This window comes from Furipterus horrens, unplaced genomic scaffold (genome assembly GCF_987537825.1).
Source record: "Furipterus horrens unplaced genomic scaffold, mFurHor1.1.pri manual_scaffold_17, whole genome shotgun sequence".
In the NCBI taxonomy this organism is placed as follows: domain Eukaryota; kingdom Metazoa; phylum Chordata; class Mammalia; order Chiroptera; family Furipteridae; genus Furipterus; species Furipterus horrens.
Genome location: NW_028327187.1, coordinates 81,041,953 through 81,065,481, shown reverse-complemented (window position 1 = coordinate 81,065,481; position 23,529 = coordinate 81,041,953). Strand labels below are relative to the sequence as shown.

Below are 23,529 nucleotides of genomic sequence, written 5' to 3'. Positions count from 1 at the left end.
AATACACACATACTATAAACGTGTTCATTTTGTAGTTTAAAAATGTGTATGGGGATTAAAACTTAGATTTCCGGCCAAGATGGAGGCGTAGACAGACACGATGCGTCTCCCTCCACAACTAAGAAGGAAAACAAATACCTCAAAACCAGAAACAACTAGAAGTTCCAGAAAATCAAGATGCATGGAAGTCCAACAAACAAAGGTATAAAGAAGAAATACTCATCCAGACAGGTAGGAAGGGCGGAGCTGGGGTGGAGAGGACGTGGTGTGGTGGTGGTAGCAGCAGTGGCAGCAGCAGAGCAGTGGAAAGCACAGCCACTTATTTTAAAAAGTAGGGAGGGACTCCTGGGGAGCTCTCCCAGCACCAGGCCAGACTGCACAGCTCACGGTCCCAGAGCGAGAGAAAATAAAGCCTGATTACTTCTCACTGTGAAGACCAGTGGGGGTTAAAGCAGAGGAAGAAACTGCCGTTCTCTCTGCAGAGTCCATGTGTTTAAAGGGCCCCCATGGTCCTAGAACGTCTGCAGACACAGCCACTCAGGGAACAATGGCCAGGAGAACCACTCGAGAGATGCCAATCCCATACGGAACTGGGAGAAGTGCCAGGAAAGGGGTGAGTGCTGAGAAAGCAGCATTTTTACCTCTCAGAACCCTCCCCCACAAGCAGCATTACAACGTAGTGAAATGGGTCATCCATACTGATGAATACCTAAGACTCCGCCCCTTACAATGTAACATGTGTGACAAATCTACCTAAGACACAGAGGCAAACAAACATGGGAGCCTGTCCAGATGAGGAGGCAGAGAGGTATGGCCCAAAAGAGGGAACAAATCAAGGCTCCAGTGGGAGAACTAAGCGACAAGGAGATAGCCAACTTAACACACGAGGAGATAAGCAACCAGCAAACTAATAGACTCAAAGTTCAAAACACTGGTGACAAAGATGCTCACAGGCTTGAGACATATACTTAAGTACAGCAAACGCATAAGGGAAGAAATGAAGGCTATATTAAATGTAACAAAGAAAAATCGAGGCAAAACCAAAGGTGATGGGTGGGAAACCGGGGTTCAAATCAATAATTTGGAACATAAGAAAGAAATAAACAGTCAACCAGTACAGAATGAGAAAACAAGAATTGAAAAAAATGAGGAGAAGCTTAGGAACCTCTGGGACAACTTTAAACATACCAACATCCAAATCATAGGGGAGCCAGAAGGAGAAGAGGAACAGCAAGAAATTGAAAACTTATGTGAAAAAACTATGAAGGAAAATATCCCAAATTTTGCTAAGAAAATAGACATACAAGTCCTGGAGGGACAGAAAATACCAAACAAGCTAGACCCAAGTAGGGCCACAAAAAGACACATCATAATTAAAATGCCAAAGGTGAAAGACAAAGAGAGAATCTTAAGAGCAGCAAGAGAAAAGCAGAGAATTACCTACAAAGGGGTGCCTATAAAACTTTCAGCTGATTTCTCAAAGGAAACTTTGCAGGCTAGAAGGGACTGACAAGAAGTATTCAAAGTTATGAAAAGCAAGAACCTAAAACCAAAATTACTCTATCCAGCAAAGCTATCATTTAGAATGGAAGGACAGATGAAGTGCTTCCCAGACAAGGTAAAGCTAAAGGAGTTCATCATCACCAAACCATTATATGAAATATCAAAGGGACTTACTTAAGAAAAAGAAGATCAAAATTATGAACATTAAAATGACAACAAATTCACAACTATCAACAACTGAATCTAAAAAATAAAAACAAAATCCAACTAAGGAAACCAGAATAGGTACAGAATCATAGGTATGGGGAGCATATGGAGGATTATCAGCAAGGAGGAGGAAGGGAGAGTAATAGGGAAATGGTGCAGGGACTAAGAAGCATAATTGAAGATCCAAGATGGCGGAGGAGTAAGTATAACCTACACTAACCTCCTCCCTGGACCAATCTGGAATTACAACTTAATTGTGGAGAAATGATCTGAAATAACCAACTGAACACTAGCTGGAGAGAAGTCTTGTAGCCACATAAAGACAGAAAGGGCCATTTCATCACAGCGAGACTGGAAGGAAGTATGGAGACACAAGGGGGCTGACTGAGCTCCCACAGGAGGCAGCTGAAGGGACTGAGAGACAGCCCAGCAGCCGAGCATCCCCCTGAGAAGAGCAGGGTCTCAACCCCAAGCTGGGCTTCCCAGCCTACAGCAACAGAGCGGGAAGTAAAACAGCATCCAACTGTGAAAAGCAAAAAACCACAGTTTTTTGCTGGCCTGAAAGAAACAGCTAGAGAGAAAGAGCTCTTGAACAGATCATGTTCAAATATATTTTGGCACCCACTTAGCCTGGGCTCAAGCACAGGAAGGGCAGAGAGAACTAGAGATGCTTGGGGAGAATTTGGGGCAGTGGCTTTGAGGAGAGAACTGAGAAAGCACACGACGGGTTCCAGTGCTGACTCATTCCCCATACTGCAGGCAGACCATTCCCCTCCAAGTGGCATCGGCCTGAGCAGAAGCAAAAGCACCGCTCGCAGGAATTAACCTGCCCCACCCTCGGTGCTTAAGCCTTGGGGCTGATTACAGATTGAATAGATTAACAACTAAAGGAGACAGACAAAGGCAATAGATCTCTGGTAGTCTCCAACAGGCTGCGTAGGCCCATACTGGTACATGATCTGATGGAACCAGGGGCAGATCCAGGAAGTGCAGATCAATCTAAGAAGCAGCAACAAACAAGAAAAGTCACAAAAATGAGGAGACAGACAAACAATCCTCCATCAAAAGGAGGAGGAATCCCCAGAAAGAGTGCTAAATTAAATAGAGGAAAGCAAACTATTAGACAGGGAATTCAAAACATGGATTATAGGGAAGCTCAATGAGCTCAGTGAGCTCAAAGAAAACTACAAGGAACTCCAGGGAAAATACAAGGAACTTACTGAGAATTACACCAGCATGAAAAAGGGCATAGAAGCTGTCAATAAGAGCCAGGAGGAAGTGAAGAATACAATTTCTGAATTGAAGAACACAGTAGAAGGAATTAAAAGCAGGCTAGAGGAAGCAGAAAATTGGATCAGCGATCTGGAGGAGAAAGTAGAAGAAAATTCCCAGACAATGCAACAAAATAAAAAAAGACTTAAAAAGAATGAAGACAGTTTAAGAGAGCTTCAGGACAACATGAAATGTAATAATATCTGTATCATAGGCACACCGGAAGGAGAAGAAGAGGAGCAAGGGATAGAAAACCTCTGAAAAAGTAACGACAGAAAACTACCCTAACTTGATGAGAGAAAAAGTCATGCAAGTCCAGGAAGCACAGAGGGTCCAAATGAAGATGAACCCCAACAGGCCCACATCAAAAACCATCATAATTAAAATGACAATATTGAAAGACAAAGAGAGGACCATAAAAGCAGTGAAAGAAAAACAGATAATAACATACAAGGGAGTTTCAATAAGACTGTCATCAGATTTCTCAACAGAAACCCTACAAGCCAGAAGGGAATGGCAAAAAATATTCCAAGCAATGAAAAAGAAAGGCCTACAACCAAGACTACTCTACCCAAAAAGGCTCTCATTCAAAATGGAAGGCAAAATAAGGAGTTTCCCAGACAAAAGAAGGCTAAAAGAATACACCTCCACCAGACCAGCACTGCAAGAAATGCTAAAGGGTCTGTTTTAAGAAGACAAAGAAACACAGAGAGCCAGAGAGGAACACAAGTACAAAGGGGGAAAATGATAATGAATAACTATCAATAATAACCTTAAATGGAAATGGATTAAATGCACCAATCAAAAGACAAAGAGTAGCTGAATGGATTAGAAAGCATGACCCACATATATGCTGTCTACAAGAGACCCACCTCAAAACAAAAGATTTACTCAGAAAAAAGTGAAGGGATGAAAAAAGTATTCCAAGCAAATGGACTTGAAAAAAACTCTGGGGTAACGATACTTATATCAGACAAAACAGATTTCACAGCAAAGGCCATAAAAAAAGACAAAGAATGATATTTCATAATACTTAAAGGAAAAATCCATCAATGATATATACCTTGTAAACATATATGCACTCAACATAGGGACACCCAAATAGGTAAGGAAAATTTTGAAAGATTTCAGGAAGGATATAGACAACAACACATTCATAGTAGGGGACTTTAACACCGTATCGTCAACATTAGACAGATCTTCAAATCAAACAAACACCAAGGATGTTGAGGCATTGAACAACACTCTAAATAAAATGGACTTAGTAGATATGGATAGAATTTTTTACCCCAAAGAAGCAAAATATACATTCTTTTCAAGTGTACATGGAAGATTCTCAAAGATAGACCACATGGTAGGACACAAAACAAGTCTCAAAAAATTCAAGACAATTGAAATTATATGAAGCATCTTCTCAGATCACAATGGCTTGAAAATGGAAATCAAACTCAAGGAAAAAACTCAAAAATATTCAAACTCATGGAGAATGAATAACATGCTATTAAATACTGAATGGGTTAACAATGGCATCAAGAAAGAAATCAAAAAGTTTCTCAAAACAAATGATTGGACACACAAAAACCCAAAACATAGGAAAGCAATTCTGAGAGGAAAGCTCACAGCAATACAGGCCTACCTAAAAAAGATAGAAGAATCCCAAATAAAAAATCTAACCCTACAGCTACAAGAACTAGAGGAACAACAACAAACAAAGCCCAGAGCGAGTAGAAGAAAGGAAATCATCAAGATCATAGCAGAATTAAATGACATAGAGACTAAACAAACAATTCTAAAGGTCAATAAAACCAGGAGCTGGTTTTCTGAAAAGATAAACAAAATTGACATGCCTTTAACCAGACTCATAAAGAAAAAAAAAGAAGGCCCTGGCTGCTGTGGCTCAGTGGATTAAGCATTGGCCTGCGAGCCAAGTGTCGCTGGTTCGATTCCCAGTCAAGGCACATGAATCAGTTGCATGACAAGTCCCCAGTTGGGGGCGTGAGTGAGAGGCAACCACACAGTGATGTTTCTCTCCGTCTCTTTCTCCTTTCCCCTCTCTCTAAAAATAAAATAAACAAACAAATAAATAAAATTTAAAAAAAAAAAGAGATAGAGGACCCAAATAAATAAAATCAGAAATGGAAAAGGAGAAATCACAACCGATACCACAGAAATACAAAGGATTGTAAGAAATTATTACGAACAACGGTATCACAAGAAATTTGACAGCCTAGATGAAATGGACAGATTTCTGAAAACAAATAATCTTCCAAAACTGGATCAAGAAGAAGCAGAAAGCCTGAACAGAACAAAAACAAGTGGTGAAATTGAAGCAGTAATCAAAAAACTCCCGGCACACAAAAGCCCTGGACCTGATGGATTCACAGGTGAATTTTACAAAACATTCAGGAAAAAAACTATCTCCTACCCTTCGCAAAATATTCCAAAAATCCAAGAAGTGGGAAGACTCCTAAACTCTTTCTATGAAGTCAGTATTACTCTAATTCCAAAACCAGGTCAAGACAAAACAAAGAAAGTACAGGCCAATATCGCTGATGAACATAGATGCTAAAATCCTAAACAAAATATTGACAAACCGGATCCAGCAACACATAAGAAAGATCATACGCCACGATAAAGCGGGATTCATACCAGGGATGCATGGATGGTTTAATATTCATGAATTAATAAACATAATACACCACACAAACAAAATGAATGACAAAAACCACATGATCATATCAATAGATGCTGAAAGAGCATGTGATAAAGTACAATACCCATTTATGATGAAAATACTCAGCAAAATGGGAATAGAGGGAGCATACCTGAAAATAATAAAGGCCATATACGAGAAAGCTGAAGCTAACATCATACTCAATGGGCAAAAACTGAAAGGATTCCCCATGAGATCAGGAACAAGACAAGGATGTCCACTCTCTCCACTCCTATTCAAAGTAGTCTTGGAAGTTCTAGCCACAACAATCAGACAAGAGAAATAAAAGGCATCCAAATTGGAAAAAAAAAAAGTTAAACTGTCATTATTTGCAGATGACATGATAGTGTACATAGAAAACCTTATAGACTCTACGAAAAAACTATTCAATGTAATAAGTGAATTTGGCAAAATACCAGGGTACAAAGTCAATATTCAGAAATCAGAGGCATTTCTGTACACCAACAATAAAATATCAGAGATAGAAACTAGAAAAAATAGCATTTACTATAGCTGCAAGAAAAATAAAGTACCTAGGAATAAACTTAACCAAGGAGGTAAAAGACCTGTTCTCAGAAAACTACATAACACGAAGAAAGAAATTAAGGAAGATACTGATAAATGGAAGCATACACCATACGATAGATGGGAAGAATCAACATCATTAAAATGGCCTTACTACCCAAAGCAATTTATAGATTCAATGCAATCCCTATTAAAATAACAATGACATATTTCACAGACCTAGAATAAATACTTCAAAAATTTGTATGAAACCAAAAAAAAAAAAAAAAAAAAACCCTCAGTAGCCACAGCAATTTTGAGGAAGAAGAACACAGTAGGAGGAATCACAATACCTGATATCAAACTATACTACAAGGTCACGGCAATCAAAACAGTCTGGTACTGGCATAAGAACAGACATATAAATCAATGGAACACAATAGAGACCCCAGAAATAAACCCTGGTCTGTATGATCAATTAATATTTGACAAAGGGGGAAGGAACATCAAATGGAGTGGGGAGAGCCTCTTGAACAAATGGTGCTGGGAGAACTGGACAGGGACGTGCAAAAAAAGAAAATGAAACTGGACCACCAACTTACACCACACACAAGAATAAACTCAAGATGGATCAAAGACTTAAATGTAAGCTGTGACACCATAAAAGTCCTAGAGGAAAACATAGGCAGAAAAATTTCAGATATCCCACATAACAATATTTTCACTGATATATCTCTTAAGGCAAGAGAAATAAAAAAAAGAATAAACAAATGGGACTACATCAAACTGAAGAGTTTCTGCTCAGCAAAAGAAAACATCAGCAAGATGAAAAGGAAACCAACCATATGGGAAAACATATTTGCCAATGATATCACAGACAGGGGACTGATCTCCAAAATATATAAAGAGCTTATACGACTCAACATCAAGAAAACAGATAACCCAATTAAAAAATGGGCAAAGGAACTAAACAAACACTTCTCTGAAGACGACATACAGAAGGTCCATAGACACATGAAAAAAAGGCCCAACATCACTAGCCATCACAGAGATGCAAATAAAAACCACAATGAAATACCACCTCACACCAGTCAGAATGGCCATCATCAACAAATCAACAAACAACAAGTGCTGGCGAGGACGTGAGAAACGGGAACCCTACTGCACTGTTGGTGGGAATGAAGACTGGTGCCGCCACTATGGAAAACAGTATGGAATTACCTCAGAAAACTAAAAATGGAACTGCCTTTTGAACCAGCGATATCACTGCTAGGATTATACCCAAAAAGTCCTAAAACCCTAATTAAAAAGAACTTATGCACCCCTAAGTTCATAGCAGCACTGTTTACAATAGCTAAGTGCTAAAAACAGCCTAAGTGCCTATCTGTAGAAGAGTGGATCAAAAAACTGTGGTACACAGTACACAATGGAGTACTATGCAGCAGAAAGAAAGAAGGAACTCCTACCACTTGCAACAACGTGAGTGGACCTAGAGAGAATACTGCTTAGCGAAATAAGTCAAGAAATGAAATAAAAATACCATGTGCTATCACCTATTACAGGAGACTAATGAACAACACAAACTAACGAGCAGAATTGAACCAGAGGCATATAAACAAGAAGTAGACTAACAGTGACAAGAGGGGATGGGGGAAGGACAGAAGGGGAGTAAGAAGGGGAAGGGTCTAGTCAAAGAACATGTATAAATGACCCATGGACATGGACAACTGGGTGGGGACTGACTGTGGGAGAAGGGGTGGGCAGGGTGCGGGGAAGCAACAGGGAAGAAAGTGGGACAACTGTAATAGAAACACAAACAAACAAAAATTTTAGTGGGGGAAAAAATGGAAGCAAAATAAATAAATGAGCCAGCAAATCCTTTCCTCCCCCAAATAAACCTCACATGTGGAAAGTGAACAGAGGAAAATTTAAAGTTTGGAAATACATTTTTAGTGAATATCAGAAGGACCAGGATTTTCCTTCACACCATATATTTTTCTTCGTACCTAATCCCTCCAGAATTTGGCGTTCTGAAGTCCTAAGCAATGACAGAAGGTTCTTTGCATGAAACTAATAAGACCAGTCATTAATAGAGGTTTTGTTGACGAAGACTTTGACTGGAATGTGATGCCTGAAGGAGACATGCTTGGGCTCTGATTGTTACCAAGAAGCCCTGAGGAACTGAGATTGACTTTCAAAGGTAATAAAAGCCCACGAGAAAAAGGGCCTGGTACCTTGGTTGGTTGTGTGGTTCATGGCAATCTTTCCAGGGAAGAAACAAAGATTGCTTTCCTGAAAGATGGCTAGAAGGGGCCTTAAGGCACAATGGAAAACCTCAAGGACTTGAAAAAGACAGGTGTTTACAGGCAAGGCTTAATGGCAGGTGTATGTGGCTCAGCTTCTGTGCCCTGAAGGGCAGACTGAAAGTCACCCTGAAGGTTCCTTATGTAAGTTCCAGCAAAGTAGACTTAAAGATCATATGTGAGTCTTCCAGCCAAGATGGAGCCTAGACTGACACGCTCCATCTCCCTCAACAACAAGGACTACAACTACCGCAAAACCAGAAATAACCAGAAGTTCTAGAAAATAAAGCTACATGGAAGTCCAACGTATAAAGTTATAAACAAGTAGTGCTCATCCAGATGGGTAGTAGGAACAAAGCTGGGGCAGAGAGGTCAAGCTATGCTGGCAGTGGCAGCTGTAGCAACAGGTGGCAGGACTGCGGTAGCCACAGACACCCATATTTGAGGGAGGCGAGAAGCACCTGGGAGCACTTCTAGCTGCAGACCAAACCTATCAGCTCGTGATTCCAATGCCAGGGAAGGCAGACCCCCATTGCCTCGGACTGTGAGGCCCAGAGGGTGTGGGGATGGAGGAGGAGGCTCCTGGTCTCTCAGCAGAGAAAGAACGACAGGAATCCATCTTGGACCCCCGCCCTCATGCAAAGCACCACAGTGTGGTGAGAAGGGTCGCCCAGTAGTGATGAGTGCATGGAGCTCTGCCCCCTATAGCATAGGAGGTGTGAGAGCCCCACCCAGGAAGTAAAAAACTGCCAGGATGGCAGGGTTAATGATAGAGATTCTAATCACGCAGCTGACCAGAAAGCAAATACATTAATTAATGGATGAACAGATAGATAACCTTTCTGAGGCTCAGTTCAGAGCTATAGTTATAAGACAGCTTACAGAAATAACAGCAGGACTTAATCAAGATGGGGAAGGAATGAAGGCTAGTCCTGCTGAAATGAACCAAAACACATATGAAACAAGTGGTGAGGGAAAGAAAACCAGGGATCAAATCAAAAAATCGGAACATAGGGAAGGAACAAACAGTCAACCAGTGCAGAAAGAGGAAACAAAAAGTGAGCAAAATGAAGAGAGCTCAGAAACCACTGGAACAATCATAAGAGAACGAACATCTGAGTTATAGGATTGCCAGGAGGTGAAGAAGAACTAAAAATTGAAAATTATGTGAAAAAAATAATGAAGCAGAACTTCCCTAACTTGGGGAAGGAAAGAGACTTAGAGGTCCAGGAAGCACAGAGTTCCAAATAAACTGGACCCAGGGCGAGCCACACCAAGACACATTATAATTAAAATGTCAAAAATTAAGGACAAAGAGAGAATCTTAAAAGCAGTAAGAGAAAAGAAGAGAATTATGTACAAAGGAGTCCCAATTAGACTATCAGCTGATTTCTCAAAGGAGACCCTGCAGGCAAGAAGGGACTGGCAAGAAATATTCAAAGTATTGAAAAGCAAAAATATACAGCCACAAATACTCTATCCAGCTAAGCTGTCATTCAGAATAAAAGGGCAGAGAAAGTGCTTCCAGGACAAAGTAAAAGTGAAGGAGTTCATTAGATTCAAACCAGTGTTATATGAGATGCTAAAGGGACTTGTTTAGAAGAAGGAAGACCAAATCTATGAACATTAAAATGAAAACTGTATCACAACAACCAATAACAGGAGCTAGGGAATAAAAACAAAGGCAAACTAAGTAGGCAACAAGAATGGAAAAAGAATTATAGGTATGGGGAACATTATGGGGGGAGGTCAGCGGGGAGGGGCGAGGGGGGAAATGGAGAGAGATGATGCAGGAATTAAGAAGCACAGTAGGAGGGAGTGGAGTAGGCAGGAAGATGTTGTGAGGAACTACATGCACAACCAATTGGCATGGACTAAGTGGGGGAGACAACTGGAGGAGGGGTGTAACAGTGTGGAGCGGAGCAGAGGGAAAAGAAATTGGGACAACTGTAACAGCATAATCAATAAAACATGTTTTTAAAAAATAAATAAAGATCATATGTCATCATTTGCTGCTCCTATTGTATTTATGCAAACAAACAGGATAAATTAAAACAGGACTTAATGCAGTCCCTTTAATGATGAGGGTAATCTTAAGGAGAAAAATCGTGATTCAAGAAAAATCACAATGCTCAGTGGTAGACTATAAACTAGTGCAGCTGTCTTTATAGTTTATTTTCATTTAAAGTTTGTTTTCATTTCAAAGTTCAACTAGGTCTGTGACATCATCAATGATGCTTAATTTACAGGCAAGGAGAATGTCAAATGCCTTGCAACTGGATGTCTTCCCAATAATACAGTCTTGCAGATTCAGAGACTGGTTTCTGGGCTATGTTGTGTAAATTAACATGTGTGTTCTGTTTTCATAGGACATAAGCCTATGATCTCATTACCTGAGTGATTGTCTGTACTTATAGGCCTCACTTAATCCTGTCTGCATCCCTGCCTCCTGAAACTCAACTGTTTGGCTGATCTAAGTGACTGGGTTGGTGAAGTATGGGGTGGTCTGTGGGCTTCACTGTAAAACTGGTTTCTCTTTTCCATCCTAAGGCCTTGGACAGAAAGGGCCCAGAGGTCTGAGATGGGGGAATCTTAAAATATTCCCCTCAGCCAAAACTAAGTATAGTGGGCAGAAAGGTTTTGGACAGGTGCAATGTGCATTGCACACCTTCCTCCAAAGAAGCCTTTGTTTTCCTAGTGTGGGACATTGAAAAATTAATCCTTGCCTTTTGTCTTCTAGTGGTTATGGTTTTAATGATGCCTTTTAACCCTGTTTCCAAATCTGTTGCCTCCAGAATACAACAAGGATGCCAGCCAGTTAAACCAAGCATGCCATTTCCAGGGACAGCCAACTGACCTGGAGTCTGAAAGATCCTTTCCCGTGTGGGAAGGCCACCCTCCCCTCCCCTTCACTCTTACTAGGGATTTCTGGGCTCAAGGGTAGGTAGGACAACAATCATGTCCAGCTTGAAGCAGCTAGAGGAGCACAAGAACTTTGCCCATTGTCCTTTATAAGATTATAAAGGATCTTAAGTCTGAGAGGGAGGAATTGTTACAGAGCGGGGGGTCCCTCCCCCCCAAAATAATTAATTTTTAAAAAGGAAGGAAAGGGGAAGGGTGTAGTCAGGGAACTGGTATGAATGACCGATGGACATGGACAAAGGGTGGGGATTGACTGTGGGGAAGGGGTGGGCAGGGTAGGGGGGAGTAATGAGGGAAAACGTAGGACAACTGTAATAGAAAAGTAATAAATAAATCAAATATTTTTAAAAAGGAAGCATAATTGGTTGTACAAAATAGACAGGGAGAAGTTAATAATAATATAGGAAAGGGTGAAGCCAAAGAACTTATATGCACAACCCATGGACATGAACTTAGGGGGGTGGGATTGCTGCAGGGAAGGCGGGTACTGGGCAGAGGGGAGCAAAGGGGAAAAAATTGAGACTACTGTAAAACATAATCAATAAAATATACTTTAAGAAAATTAAAAATAATACAACTTTATAACCCAGCAATTCCACTCCTGGGTATTTATCCAAAGAAAGCCAACCTGAAAAGATATTTGCATCCCTATGCTTACTGCAGCATTATTTACAATGGCCAAGATATGGAAGCAAACCCAAGTTTCATCAGTATATGACTGGACAAGAAGAGGTGGTACATTTATACAATAGAATATTACTTGGCCATTAAGAAATAAAATTTTACCATTTGCCACAACATGGATGGACCTAGAGAGTATTATGTTAAGTGAAATAGATCAGAGAAAGACAAATACCATGTGATTTCCCTTATATGTGGAATAAAAGAACAAAATAAACAAACAGAACAGGGAAAAAAAGGTGTGCATTAGCAGTACTTGTAGAGCTTTATAAAAATATGTGTGCCTGAGCTACAGCCCACAATTCTGACATGATAAGCCTGGGATGGGACCTGGGCATCTGTAATCCTGTGAGCTGTGTACTAAGGTACATCCCTAGTGGGTAACCACCACTTTAAAAGTAGGGGATAATATACACACACATTAACAGTGGTTGTGGAATCACAGGTAATTATAATTTCTTACTTTACTATAATAAATGGGAATTTTTGTGCAAAAGTTTTTATTAAAAAGATTCTGTTCATCATTCCGTCTGGTAAAGATGTTTTTTCTCTGTCACCCATTTATTCCCTCTCCCTATTCCCAGTTTCAATTACCAGTGAATGGTATGAGTAGATCTTCTCTGTTTTCTTTTCTCATCTACATCACTTATTAATAAAAATGTTGACCAGAACAAAGCCTGCTAGTAGTTCACTAAAAATCTTGCTCTAGCTTGATAATGATCAATAATCTTTGGGATCAATACTGTTTATTTAAGATATCCAAAATTCTACTCTTATCTAACTTACTACTCTTCATCATTTCCCTATGATGAGAAATATTTTCATGCTTGGTTGATATCCAAATCTACCACATTTCCCTGGTCACTCCAAAGTGAGCCTGAACCAGTTTTTCGGCACTTAAAGAATATTAAAGTATATTACCTACATTCTGCTGACATAGATTATGACTTATATTTTCATGCAAACTCCATAGAAATCCATTCAAGTCCATTCATTCAAAAACTATTTACTGATACCCTACTATGTACTAGGTACTATTCTGGGATATCCTTCCTTAGCGTAAAGTGAGAATTAACTATTCATAGTAGTATTCCCTCAATAACTAACCCTGGAAAAACAGCCACCTACCATGTTTGGTGCTACACTGTCCTTCCTATTACTCTTCCCACCCAAATTTAAACCTGTGTCACTGACCCTTATCCAAATCACTAGATATACTTTTACACAATTTTAAGAAGGATTAAACTATCATACCATCATTGCCTTTTCTAGAAATAAGCTCTCTTTTCACTGGTTTCTCACAGTATCTTATTTATAATATTCTTATATTACTTAAGTATATTCTACTTTGTATTGCACTGATTTGCCTGCATGTCTTACCTTACTCCCTACATCAAAAATTTCTCAAGGGCAGGAACCATGGCTTATTCAGCTCTGTAGACCCAGTAAATTTTTACCATGTTTGGAACCTGGCAACGCTAAATGCATAATTGATAAACAGACTAGCAGCTCCTTAAAACAGAAGTTGCCAGACTCACCTGCACACCCACCAACCAGTTCACAAGAATGGCCCTCATGTCACTGCTGATGTCACTCTGCATGTTCATGTATTTTTTAAGTATGAACTTCTCCTGGTGACAATAAGAAAGAAATGTTAATAAACAATTCTTGCATGGACATGGACAACAGGGTGGGGAATTGACTGTTGGAGTGGGGGTGGGGGTGGGGCAGGGGAGAGCAACAGGGGAAAATTGGGACAACTTTAAAGAACAATGAGAAAATGAAAAAAACATTCTCGCAGTTCCAAAATTGTAACTTAGAAAAAAATATTTGCAACTAATATCTCAGAAAAAATTGTAACAACATAGTTAACTTCTTCATGGTTTAACTCATTTTCAGTTGGTATCTGATAGGAGCAGATCAAAGTATCCTTTTCCAGACAAGTTACAATTATCCTTGGGAAATGGACGCACATGGTATTCAAGTGTCAGGGTGGATACTAGGGAGTTCAGGGAGAGGGGAGATGAGTAGGAACACACATATGACTGTAGACGAATACCAAAAATATTCAGCCCCATTTTTGCAATTCAGCCGAAAAGCACAATACCATGCTAAGCAGAGCAATGTTTCTCAAACTTTAATATGCATATATAGCACCTGGGGATCTTTACAATTCACATTCTAATTTAGAAAGTCTGTGGTTGGTCCAGATTTCTGTATTTCTAACAAAATCCCAAGTGAAATCTGATACTGCTGAACTAAGGCCCAAACTTCTGGTATAGCGAAGTTTTCTCTTACTCCCTCTAAGGTATAGTAGAAAAAATGTGGGCTCTGGAGTCAGTTAATCAAACGCTATATCTCTAGAGAGAATATAAAATATTCATGCTCCCTCTTTTGGATGGCCTACTAAAATTCTGGTTGGCAGATAGTCTTGGTCCCATCTGTTCTGTTGAAAGAGACAGGAAAAAAAAACTTAGAATCAATGAATATTAGTAGGAAAGGAGATTGACAGATTTCAGAGGAGGAAGAAAATTTCACCAGATTGGAGAGGTGAAACAAAGGGTATAATTTTACATATGATGGCAGAAACTTGCACAGAGAAGGGAAAAGATCTCTAAGAGCAGCTACTCAGAAAGAGACTACTTGACTACTTTTGTGTACGAGATTGTCTCCTCAAGAATTAGAGGTACAGGCTTATGTTCTTCAAGGTATTAAGACTTTAGTCCATATCCCAGCTCTACCACATACTAGTTGTGTGACTATGAGCAGTTTCCCTATCTATAAAAAGAAGATAATAATAATACCTATCATCATGAAATTATTGGGAGAATTAAACAAAATAATGTCTATGAATCCCATAGCACAAAGTCTAATAAATAGTAAGCTAACAACAGATGCCAGTTGTTGCTCCCCTTTCAACTTGTATTTGAAGGATGAAGTGACAAGGAAATGAGAGCTAGAAATCATTGCCGCCCCCATCAGCTACCTACACACCTCTCTCTCCTTCATGTATCTGAAGATCTCCTTGACATATATTGAGTTGAAAAATGGGTCATTGTGGTTCTTGTCAATATTCTCCAGTGGGTTTATCTGCTTGGAAATGACCAAAAAGACATATTAGGAGAAATATTCTAAGGAAGGTTTAGCACATACACATAAAGAATAACTCCTTTTTTCCCACTGTCATCTGCTAAAATTCCTCAAGTCTCATACATCCTGAGCTATAATAGACCACCCTTGGACCCTGCAATCCTCATGCTGCTGAGTGACCAAGAAATACTTAGTCCTCCTTGTACATGCCTGCTGTACCTTAGGAACCAAGCACCATTTTTACAAGTAAGCTCAAGACTCTTCAAAAAAGACATTCTCATTTTACTATTTCAGTTTATGTGACCTGTCTTCTTAGGTTCCTTGTTATGTCCCAATCATTTGATCTGGCCCAATTCATCTTCTTGGTAGCCTTTTCCTGCCTATTACACCTTTATTCAGGTTGTTTTTCCCACAAAAGCAGTATTTTTTCCTCCTACTTGCCAAATCTGATCCTATCATCCTTTCAGTTTACAACTTAAAGACCATCTTTCTTGGGAGATGCCTCTGTGAACGTTATCCTTCTTTGAAGCCAACTTGAATGCAGACTGCAATTACTAAGAAAGACAATTTCTGGAAAGAAGTAAACACAACTGCAAAGCCTATATATAAGGGTGGGCAAAAGCAGGTTTACTGTGCCATTGTGACTTTTTTTAAGTATATTTTATTGATTATTCTGTTACAGTAGTCCCAATTTTTTTCCGCTTTGCTCCCCTCCACCCAGTACCCCACTTCCCTCCAGCAATCCCATCTCCCTTAGTTCATGTCCATGGGTATGCATGTAAGTTCTTTGGCTTCACCATTTCCTATATTATTCTTAAATCCCCCCTGTCTATTTTGTATCAACCAATGATGCTTCTTAATCCCTGCACCATTTCCCCATTTCTCCACCTTCCCTCTCCCAGCTGATAATTCTCCAAGTGATCCCCATACCTACAATTCTGTTCCTACTCTGGTTTGCTTAGTTGGATTTTGTTTTTATTTTTTTAGATTCAGTTGTTGATAGTTGTAAGTTTGTCATTTTAATGTTCATAATTTTTATCTTCTTTTTCTTAATTAAGTCCCTTTGGCATTTCATATAATACTGGCTGGTGATGATGAACTCCTTTAGCTTTACCTTGTCTGGGAAGCACTTCATCTGCCCCTCCATTCTAAATGATAGCTTTGCTGGATAGAGTAATCTTGGTTGTAGCCATTGTGACTTTTTTGTTTTTTTTTGAGTTAAATTATTGTAATAATTACAACCTGCATGTCTTTTTCCATGTGAACAACTGTAAACCTACCTTTGTCCACCCTGTATATAGAGTATTCCAGGCCCTTGTGGGTATTCCTGGGATAAATATTTTCTAATTGCTTAAGTAACTCATTATGCCAGTCAGGTAGTCAAGAGATCCTAAAAGGCCAACTTGATTTACTATAGCTTATAACACACAGCTCAATTGCTACTTAAGAAAAAAATATCTCTTTGCTAGCAGCTACCTCCAGAACAACAGAAAACATTTTATCTAATTTAAGAAGAGAAAAATACCTTCTTCCATGATCTCTTGCCCCCAAATGAGAAAGGTTTACTGCAACTGCATTCACAAGCCCTGGACTTCCTTGTCATATTAATGTTGCTCACACTGGACATCATGCCAGAGCTGGACATGCCTGTTCTGGATTCAGGGGTAGTGCTGAATACATGTGCACTGCTCTCAACTTGGATAGAGACATCTTTAACAACGGTGTCTTCCTTGTGGGTAGGATTATTTTGCAAGGCCAATGGATCCTCAAAGGACAACTGCCCAGTGGTCAGTTTCTCATTCAAGGAGCACATCTTGAAATTGAATGCCTCATTGATGGTAGGCTTCCTGTGAAATGCTAATTCTTCAAAGAGGGACTCCTCAATGCTGGGCTTCTCCTGCAATGTCAGTGGCTGTTTAATAAGGAACTCCTCTTCATCAGTGATGTTCCCTTGCAAGGACAACTGTGTCTTCAAGAGGAATGCCTCCCCTTGAGCATTTGGCTTCTTTTTTAAAGATAATTGGCTCTCTGTGCTTGTTGTTGCCTCAATGGAGAGATTCTTCTTCAGAATCAAAGGTTTCTTGAAAAGGGAAACTTTTTCAGTGGTGCTTTTGTCCTGCCTAGTCAACAGCTTCTTCAAGGTGTCATCTTTCGTATCAGTCTTATTCTGCCTATTCAAATCATCTTTGTTGGTAGGTTTAACATGCAATAAAAATGGCTCCTGAAAGAGGAACTCCTCCTCAGTGGTAGGCTTCCTTTTAAAGAATAATGGCTCTTTAATGACTGACTTCACTTCAGACAATACTAATGGCTTTTCCAAACAGGAAATCTTGTCTTGAGTAGTACATTTTTTCTTTAAAACTACTAGCTCCTTGGCGGGGGTTGCCTCCTTATTGGTACGCTTCTTCTTAAAAATGAAAGTCTCCTTTAAAAGTGACTCCTCCTCAGTTGGAGTCTTTTGTGAGACCAAGGGATTCTTCTTAATGGATACTTCCCCCTGGGTGGTGTGCTTCTCTGGCAACACAGATGAGTCCTTGAAGAGGAACTCCTCATCAGAGGTAGACTTCTTTTTAGAGGACAATGGCTCCTTAATGACTGACATTGTTTCAGAAATGGTCTGCAATACTAGTGGCTTCATCAAACGGGATATCTTATTTTGAGTAGCACATTTCCTCTTTAAAACTCCTAGCTCCTTGGCAGGGGTTGCCTCCTCAACGGTATGCCTCCTCTTAAAAACCAAATTCTCCTTTACTGACTCCTCTTTAGTTGGAGTCTTTTGCAGGATCAAGGGCTTCTTCATGATGGACACCTCCCCCTCGGTGGTGTGCTTCTCTTGCAGTGGAGATGGCTCTTGGAAAAGGAACTCCTCAGTGGTAGGCTTTTTCTCAAAGGACAATGGTTTCTCAATGAGTGACTTTTCTCTGGAGGTGGCCTTTTGCAATATCAGTGGCTTCTTCTCATGGGACATCTTTTCCTGAGTGCCATACTTGTTTAGAGTTAATAGCTGCTTGGTGGGGGTTGCCTCCTCAATTTCAGGCTTCTTTCTAAAGTTGTTTGGCTCCTTAAAGAAGGAATCCTTTTCAGCATTAAAATCCAGCAACGTCAACTTCTCACAGGAGGACTGCTTCCCCTGACATGTGCGCATTTCCTTGGAGGATAATGTTCTCTTGGTGATCGCTGCCTCCTCAGTTTTGTGCTTTTTCCCAGAAGCCACTGGCTTGAAAGCATACTCAAAATCACTCTCAATCTCCTCAAGCAATGTTAGTGGCTCATCATATACAGGGCTCTTATTCTGATTTATGTGCCTCTTTAAAGATAATGACCTCTTATTGAGAATTGTGTTCCTGGTAGTGGATTTCTCTTTTAAAACTAATGGCTTTTTCAAAAGAGAAGACTCCTCAGTAGTGGGTGTTTCAGAGATAGTAGATATCTTCAGAGTGCGTGGTTTCTTCATAATGTGTGATACCATGGTGGGAGAAGATTCTGCTGCTGAGGGTTCCAGCTCATATCTGTAAAGAAAACAATGTCTGGGTAAGAAGACTGTATTTTCTAGAATCCTCACCTACCATCTCATTTTGTTGCTATATTTGCTAAAGGTATGGAATAGGAAGGGCTTCAACTCTAAGAGACAGATTAGAGTATAAAAGTTATTGAGTACCATAGTGAATCAACTAAGTAGCACAATGTGTAGTCTCTATGGCCTAGGTCCGCACATTTTTCTGAAAAATTTCCCTTGAAATCCATGTTATACTTTTCTCATATATGATTTCTTACCTTTATTTATATACAAAGGCTTTCATTATAATACTTACACATTGTATGCCTTATCTGATTATATATCAGTCTCCCTCACTAGCTGCATTTATTTTCCTTTATCAGCACCAGACATCTGGTAAAACACAAGTTGAAATTAATATTTTTTGAAGGCTTATGAGAGAGAATTATAAGAGAGAGGTGTATGGTGAATGCTTATAAGTGAAAGGTGAGCTGGTACTTACCATTAGTAATATTTAATTATAATCCCTTTACCCTAGGCTATTCACAAGATATATTCTCAGTGGAGGATATAAAAAGACCAAAATAGACATTTTTCACATGTGTCAGATGCAAAGTTTTGTTTTGAATAGGATTTCATGTCCAATTAGAGTGACTAACCTAGTATGACCAAATCACTAGATGACTAGAAATCAGAATAAGAGAGAGGATTAAAGGCAAATACAATCATCAGTCTGAATAACAGTAAGTACCTCCAAAATACTAGATACCATATGATTCCATCTACCTAAAACATGCAGAATAGACATAACCATAGAGGAACATTCATAACAGAAAGTAGATTGATGATATGAGAATGGGCAGGGTCTGGAAAAGAAAGGGTAGAAAGGGAGACTGGAAAAGGGAAGGGATTGCTAATGGGTATGAGTTTTTTTGGGGGGGAGTGGAGTGTTATAAAAGTCCTAAAATTATATAGTGGTGATGACTGACAACTCTAAAAAATTAATACAAAAAGTCAATGAATTATTTTTTAAAAGGAAGTGCTAGCTGGCTTATTAGAAATAGATAAGATGATTCTAAAATTCATATGGAATTGTACAAAAGCCAGAATAGTCAAAACAATCTTGAAAAAGAGGAACAAAGTTAGAGGAGTCACATTCTCCAATTTCAAGATGTCCTACAGAGCAACAATAATCAAGATAGTGTGGTAAGATGTCCTACAGAGCAACAATAATCAAGATAGTGTGGCACTGATATAATGATAGACATGTAGATCAATGAAACAAAATTAAGAGTTAAGAAATGAACACTTGCCCTGGCTGGTGTGGCTCAGTTCATTGGAGCATTGTCCTATAAACCGAAAGGTCATGGGTTCAATTCTGGGTCAGGGCACATATCTAGGATGCCAGCTGGTCCTTGGTAGGGGCATGTATGAGAGGCAACCAATGATGTTTTTCATGGTGTTTTCTCTCCCTCTCTCTCTCTCCCTCCTTTCCCCTCACCCTAAAATCAATAAGCATATCCTTAGGTGGGGAAAATTTAAAAAATAAAAAGAAAGCACTTACATTTAATAGTCAATTCATTTTTGATAAGGGTGCCAAGACAGTTAAGTGGAGAAAGATTAATCTTTTTAAGAAAAAGATGCTGGGGCAACTGGATATCTACATGCAAACAATGAATTTAAAACCCTAACATACACCAGCAAAAATGTTAACTCAAAAACCTAAATTAAGAGCTAAAACTTTAAAACTCTAAAAAGAAAATCTTAAAAGTAAGCAAAGAAAAAAACACTCATAGACACGGACAACAGTATGATGATTACCGGAGGAAAGGTGGGTGGGAGGAAGTAGAAGACGGTAAAGGGGAAATAAATGTTGATGAAAGGAGACTAGACTTTGAACGGTGAACACACAATACAATATACAAATAATGTATTATACAGTTGTACACCTTAAACCTATATAATTTTATTAACCAATGTCACCCAAAAAAAGTCAATAAAATTTTTTAAAATAAAGATTTTTTAAAGTAAATTTGGCAACGGTTTCTTACATATAATACCAAAAGCATAAGCAACAAAAGAAGAAATCAACTGGATTCCTCAAAATCAAAAATGTTTATGCCTCAAAGGACACCAACAAGAAAGTGAAAAAACAACACACAGAATGGATGAAAATATTTGTAAATCATTTATCTGATCAGAGACTTGTATCTACAATATGTACAGAACTCTTACAAACTCAATAATAAAAAGATTGATAATCAAATTTTTTAAAGGGGATAAAGGATCTGAACAGATATTCTACCAAAGAAAATATGCAAGTGACCACTAAGCACATGAAAGATGCTCAACATCAGAGAAATGTAATCTAAACAAGGAGATACTGTACTGCTTCATCCACTATGATGGCCATAATAAAAAAGAAAAAGAAAGAAAAGAGCAGGGGTTGACAATGATGTGGAAAATTGGAAACCCTCGTATATTGCTGGTAGAACTGTAAAATAGTGCAATGACTATAGAACATCTTGGCTGTTCCTCAATGAGTCCAACACAGAATTACCATTTTACCTAGCAATTATATTCCTAGGTATCTACACAAAATAATTGAAAATAGGTGTTCAAACAAAAACTGGTATGTGAATGTTCATACCAGCACTATTCAAAATAACCATAAGGTAGAGAAAAACCAAATGTCCATCAACTGATGAATGGATGAACAAAATATGGTATATCCATACCATGGAATATTATTTGGCACTAAAAATAAAATGAAGTACTGATACCTGCTACAACATGGCTTAACTTGGAAAACACGATGTTACATGAAAGAAGCTGGACATATAAGACCACATAGTATATTATTCCATTTATATGAAATATCTAGAATAGAAAAATCTATAGAGACAGAAAATGGACTAGTTGTTGCCCTGAGCTGGGAAGGATGGTAGAATTGAGAGATGACAGCTAAAGGTACGGGGTTTATTTTTGGTTTGATGAAGATGTTTTAAAACTTGTGTTGATAGCTAAATAACTGTGAATATACTAAAAGTCATTGAATTGTACACTTTAAATGGGTAAATTGTATGGTATGTGAATTATATCTCAATTAAGCTGTTACTAAAAACCCACTTAGAAAAATGTGATTATAATAAGCTCTCAATAAATATTAACTATTTGTTCTGGTGCTATTGTTAGTGTCCATTCCACTGTACCTTGAATGAAGGCAAGAATGTTTATGACATTTTGAGACACTTTCCCTACTAAAATTGAAATGATGAAAACAACTCAAAAGAATAGAATTCACATTAAAATATACACGCAAATTCTAGGAATTCCATTTCAGCAAGAAACCAAGTAGGACTAAATGCTAATCCTCTGGTTTGATTTCTTTTTGCTGGGTAATTTACAAAGTGTCCTGTGGACTTGTAATGTTAATTTTCTGAAATTGCCCAACCTTTCCCCTTTACCCTTTGGAACCCATGCTTAGCCCTGCTATAGGTATCTATCTAACTAGTCTATTTATTCTTTCCCAAAGAAAAAATTCTCACTGGAACGAGGAGAAGATATAGAAAGGTCTCACTGCACTCTAACTCTTTTTCCAATAAAAGTTTTCCTTGGTTAAATCCTTTTTCTAATCATGGATGAGAACACCAATAACTACTTGCAGAACTTATGAACAGTTCCCTGTAACGGATGGAAAACACATGATTTTGGCTTAGGGAGACAGTAACCGCTCTCCAGTAAAAAGGGACAAACCTCCTCTAAAGCTTCTAATGGATAGTCAGACTGATAAGCTATCAACTAACTGCTGAGAATCCTCTGAAAACTTAAGTTGTAAAAGATCCAAGATGGCGGAGGAGTAACTGGAAGCTACACTAACCTCCTCCCAGGACCGATCAGGAATTACAACTTAACAGTGGAGAAATCTTGTGGAATAACCAACTGAACACTAGCTGGAGAGAATTCTATTAGCCACGAAGAGACAGAAACGGCCACTTCATCACAGCGTGACTGGGAGGAAGTGTGCAGATACGAGGGGGCTGGCTGGGATCCCACGGGTGGCAGCTGAAGGGACTGAGAGACAGCTTAGCAGCCAAGCATTCCCCCTGAGAAGGGCAGGGTCTAAACCTCAAGCTGGGATTCCCAGCCTACAGCAACAGAGCGGAAAGTAAAACAGCATCCAACTGTGAAAAGCGAAAAGCCAAAGGGTTTTTTGCTAGTCTCAAAGAAACAGCTGGAGACAAAGAGCTTTTGAACAGATCATGTCCAAATTTATTTTGGCACCCACTTAGCCTGGGCTCAAGCACAGGGAGGGCAGAAATGACTAGAGATGCTTGGGGAGAATTTGGGGCAGTGGCTTTGAGGAGAGAACTGAGGGAGCACCAAACTGGGTCTCAGTGCTGACTCATTCCCCATCCTACAGGCACACCATTCCCCTCTAAGTGGCATCGGCCTGAGCAGAAGCAAAAGCCCTGCCCGCAGGAATTAATCTGCCTCAATCTTGGTGCTTAAGCCTTGGGGCTGATCACAAAATGAATAGATTAACAACTAAAGGATAGACAAAGGCAGAAGATTTCTGGTAGTCTTCAACAGGCTGCATAGGCCCAGGCTGGTACAGGATCTGACGCCACCAGGAGCAGATCCAGTAAGTGCAGATCAATCTAAGAAGCAGCAACAAAGAAGAAGAGTCACAAAAGTGGGGAGACAGAGAAACAATCCCCCATCAAAAGGAAAGGAGAAATTCCCAGAAAGAGTGCTAAATGAAATAGAAGAAAGCAAACTATCAGACATGGAATTCAAAACATGGATTATAGGGAAGCTCAATGAGCTCAGTGAGC

General features: G+C 39.3%; 1 protein-coding gene across 1 annotated transcript in view; it reads right to left on the bottom strand.

The window, feature by feature from the left end:
* Positions 1–23,529, bottom strand: part of CCNB3 (cyclin B3) — a 79,717-nt gene that overhangs the window by 13,884 nt on the left and 42,304 nt on the right. Inside the window, exons 4-6 of the mRNA XM_090265036.1 lie at positions 16,721–18,704; positions 15,100–15,195; positions 13,644–13,736 (exon numbers count right to left, since the gene is read on the bottom strand). Of these exons, the coding sequence (XP_090121162.1) occupies positions 13,644–13,736; positions 15,100–15,195; positions 16,721–18,704 (2,173 nt within the window). The remainder of the gene's footprint in view (positions 1–13,643; positions 13,737–15,099; positions 15,196–16,720; positions 18,705–23,529) is intronic.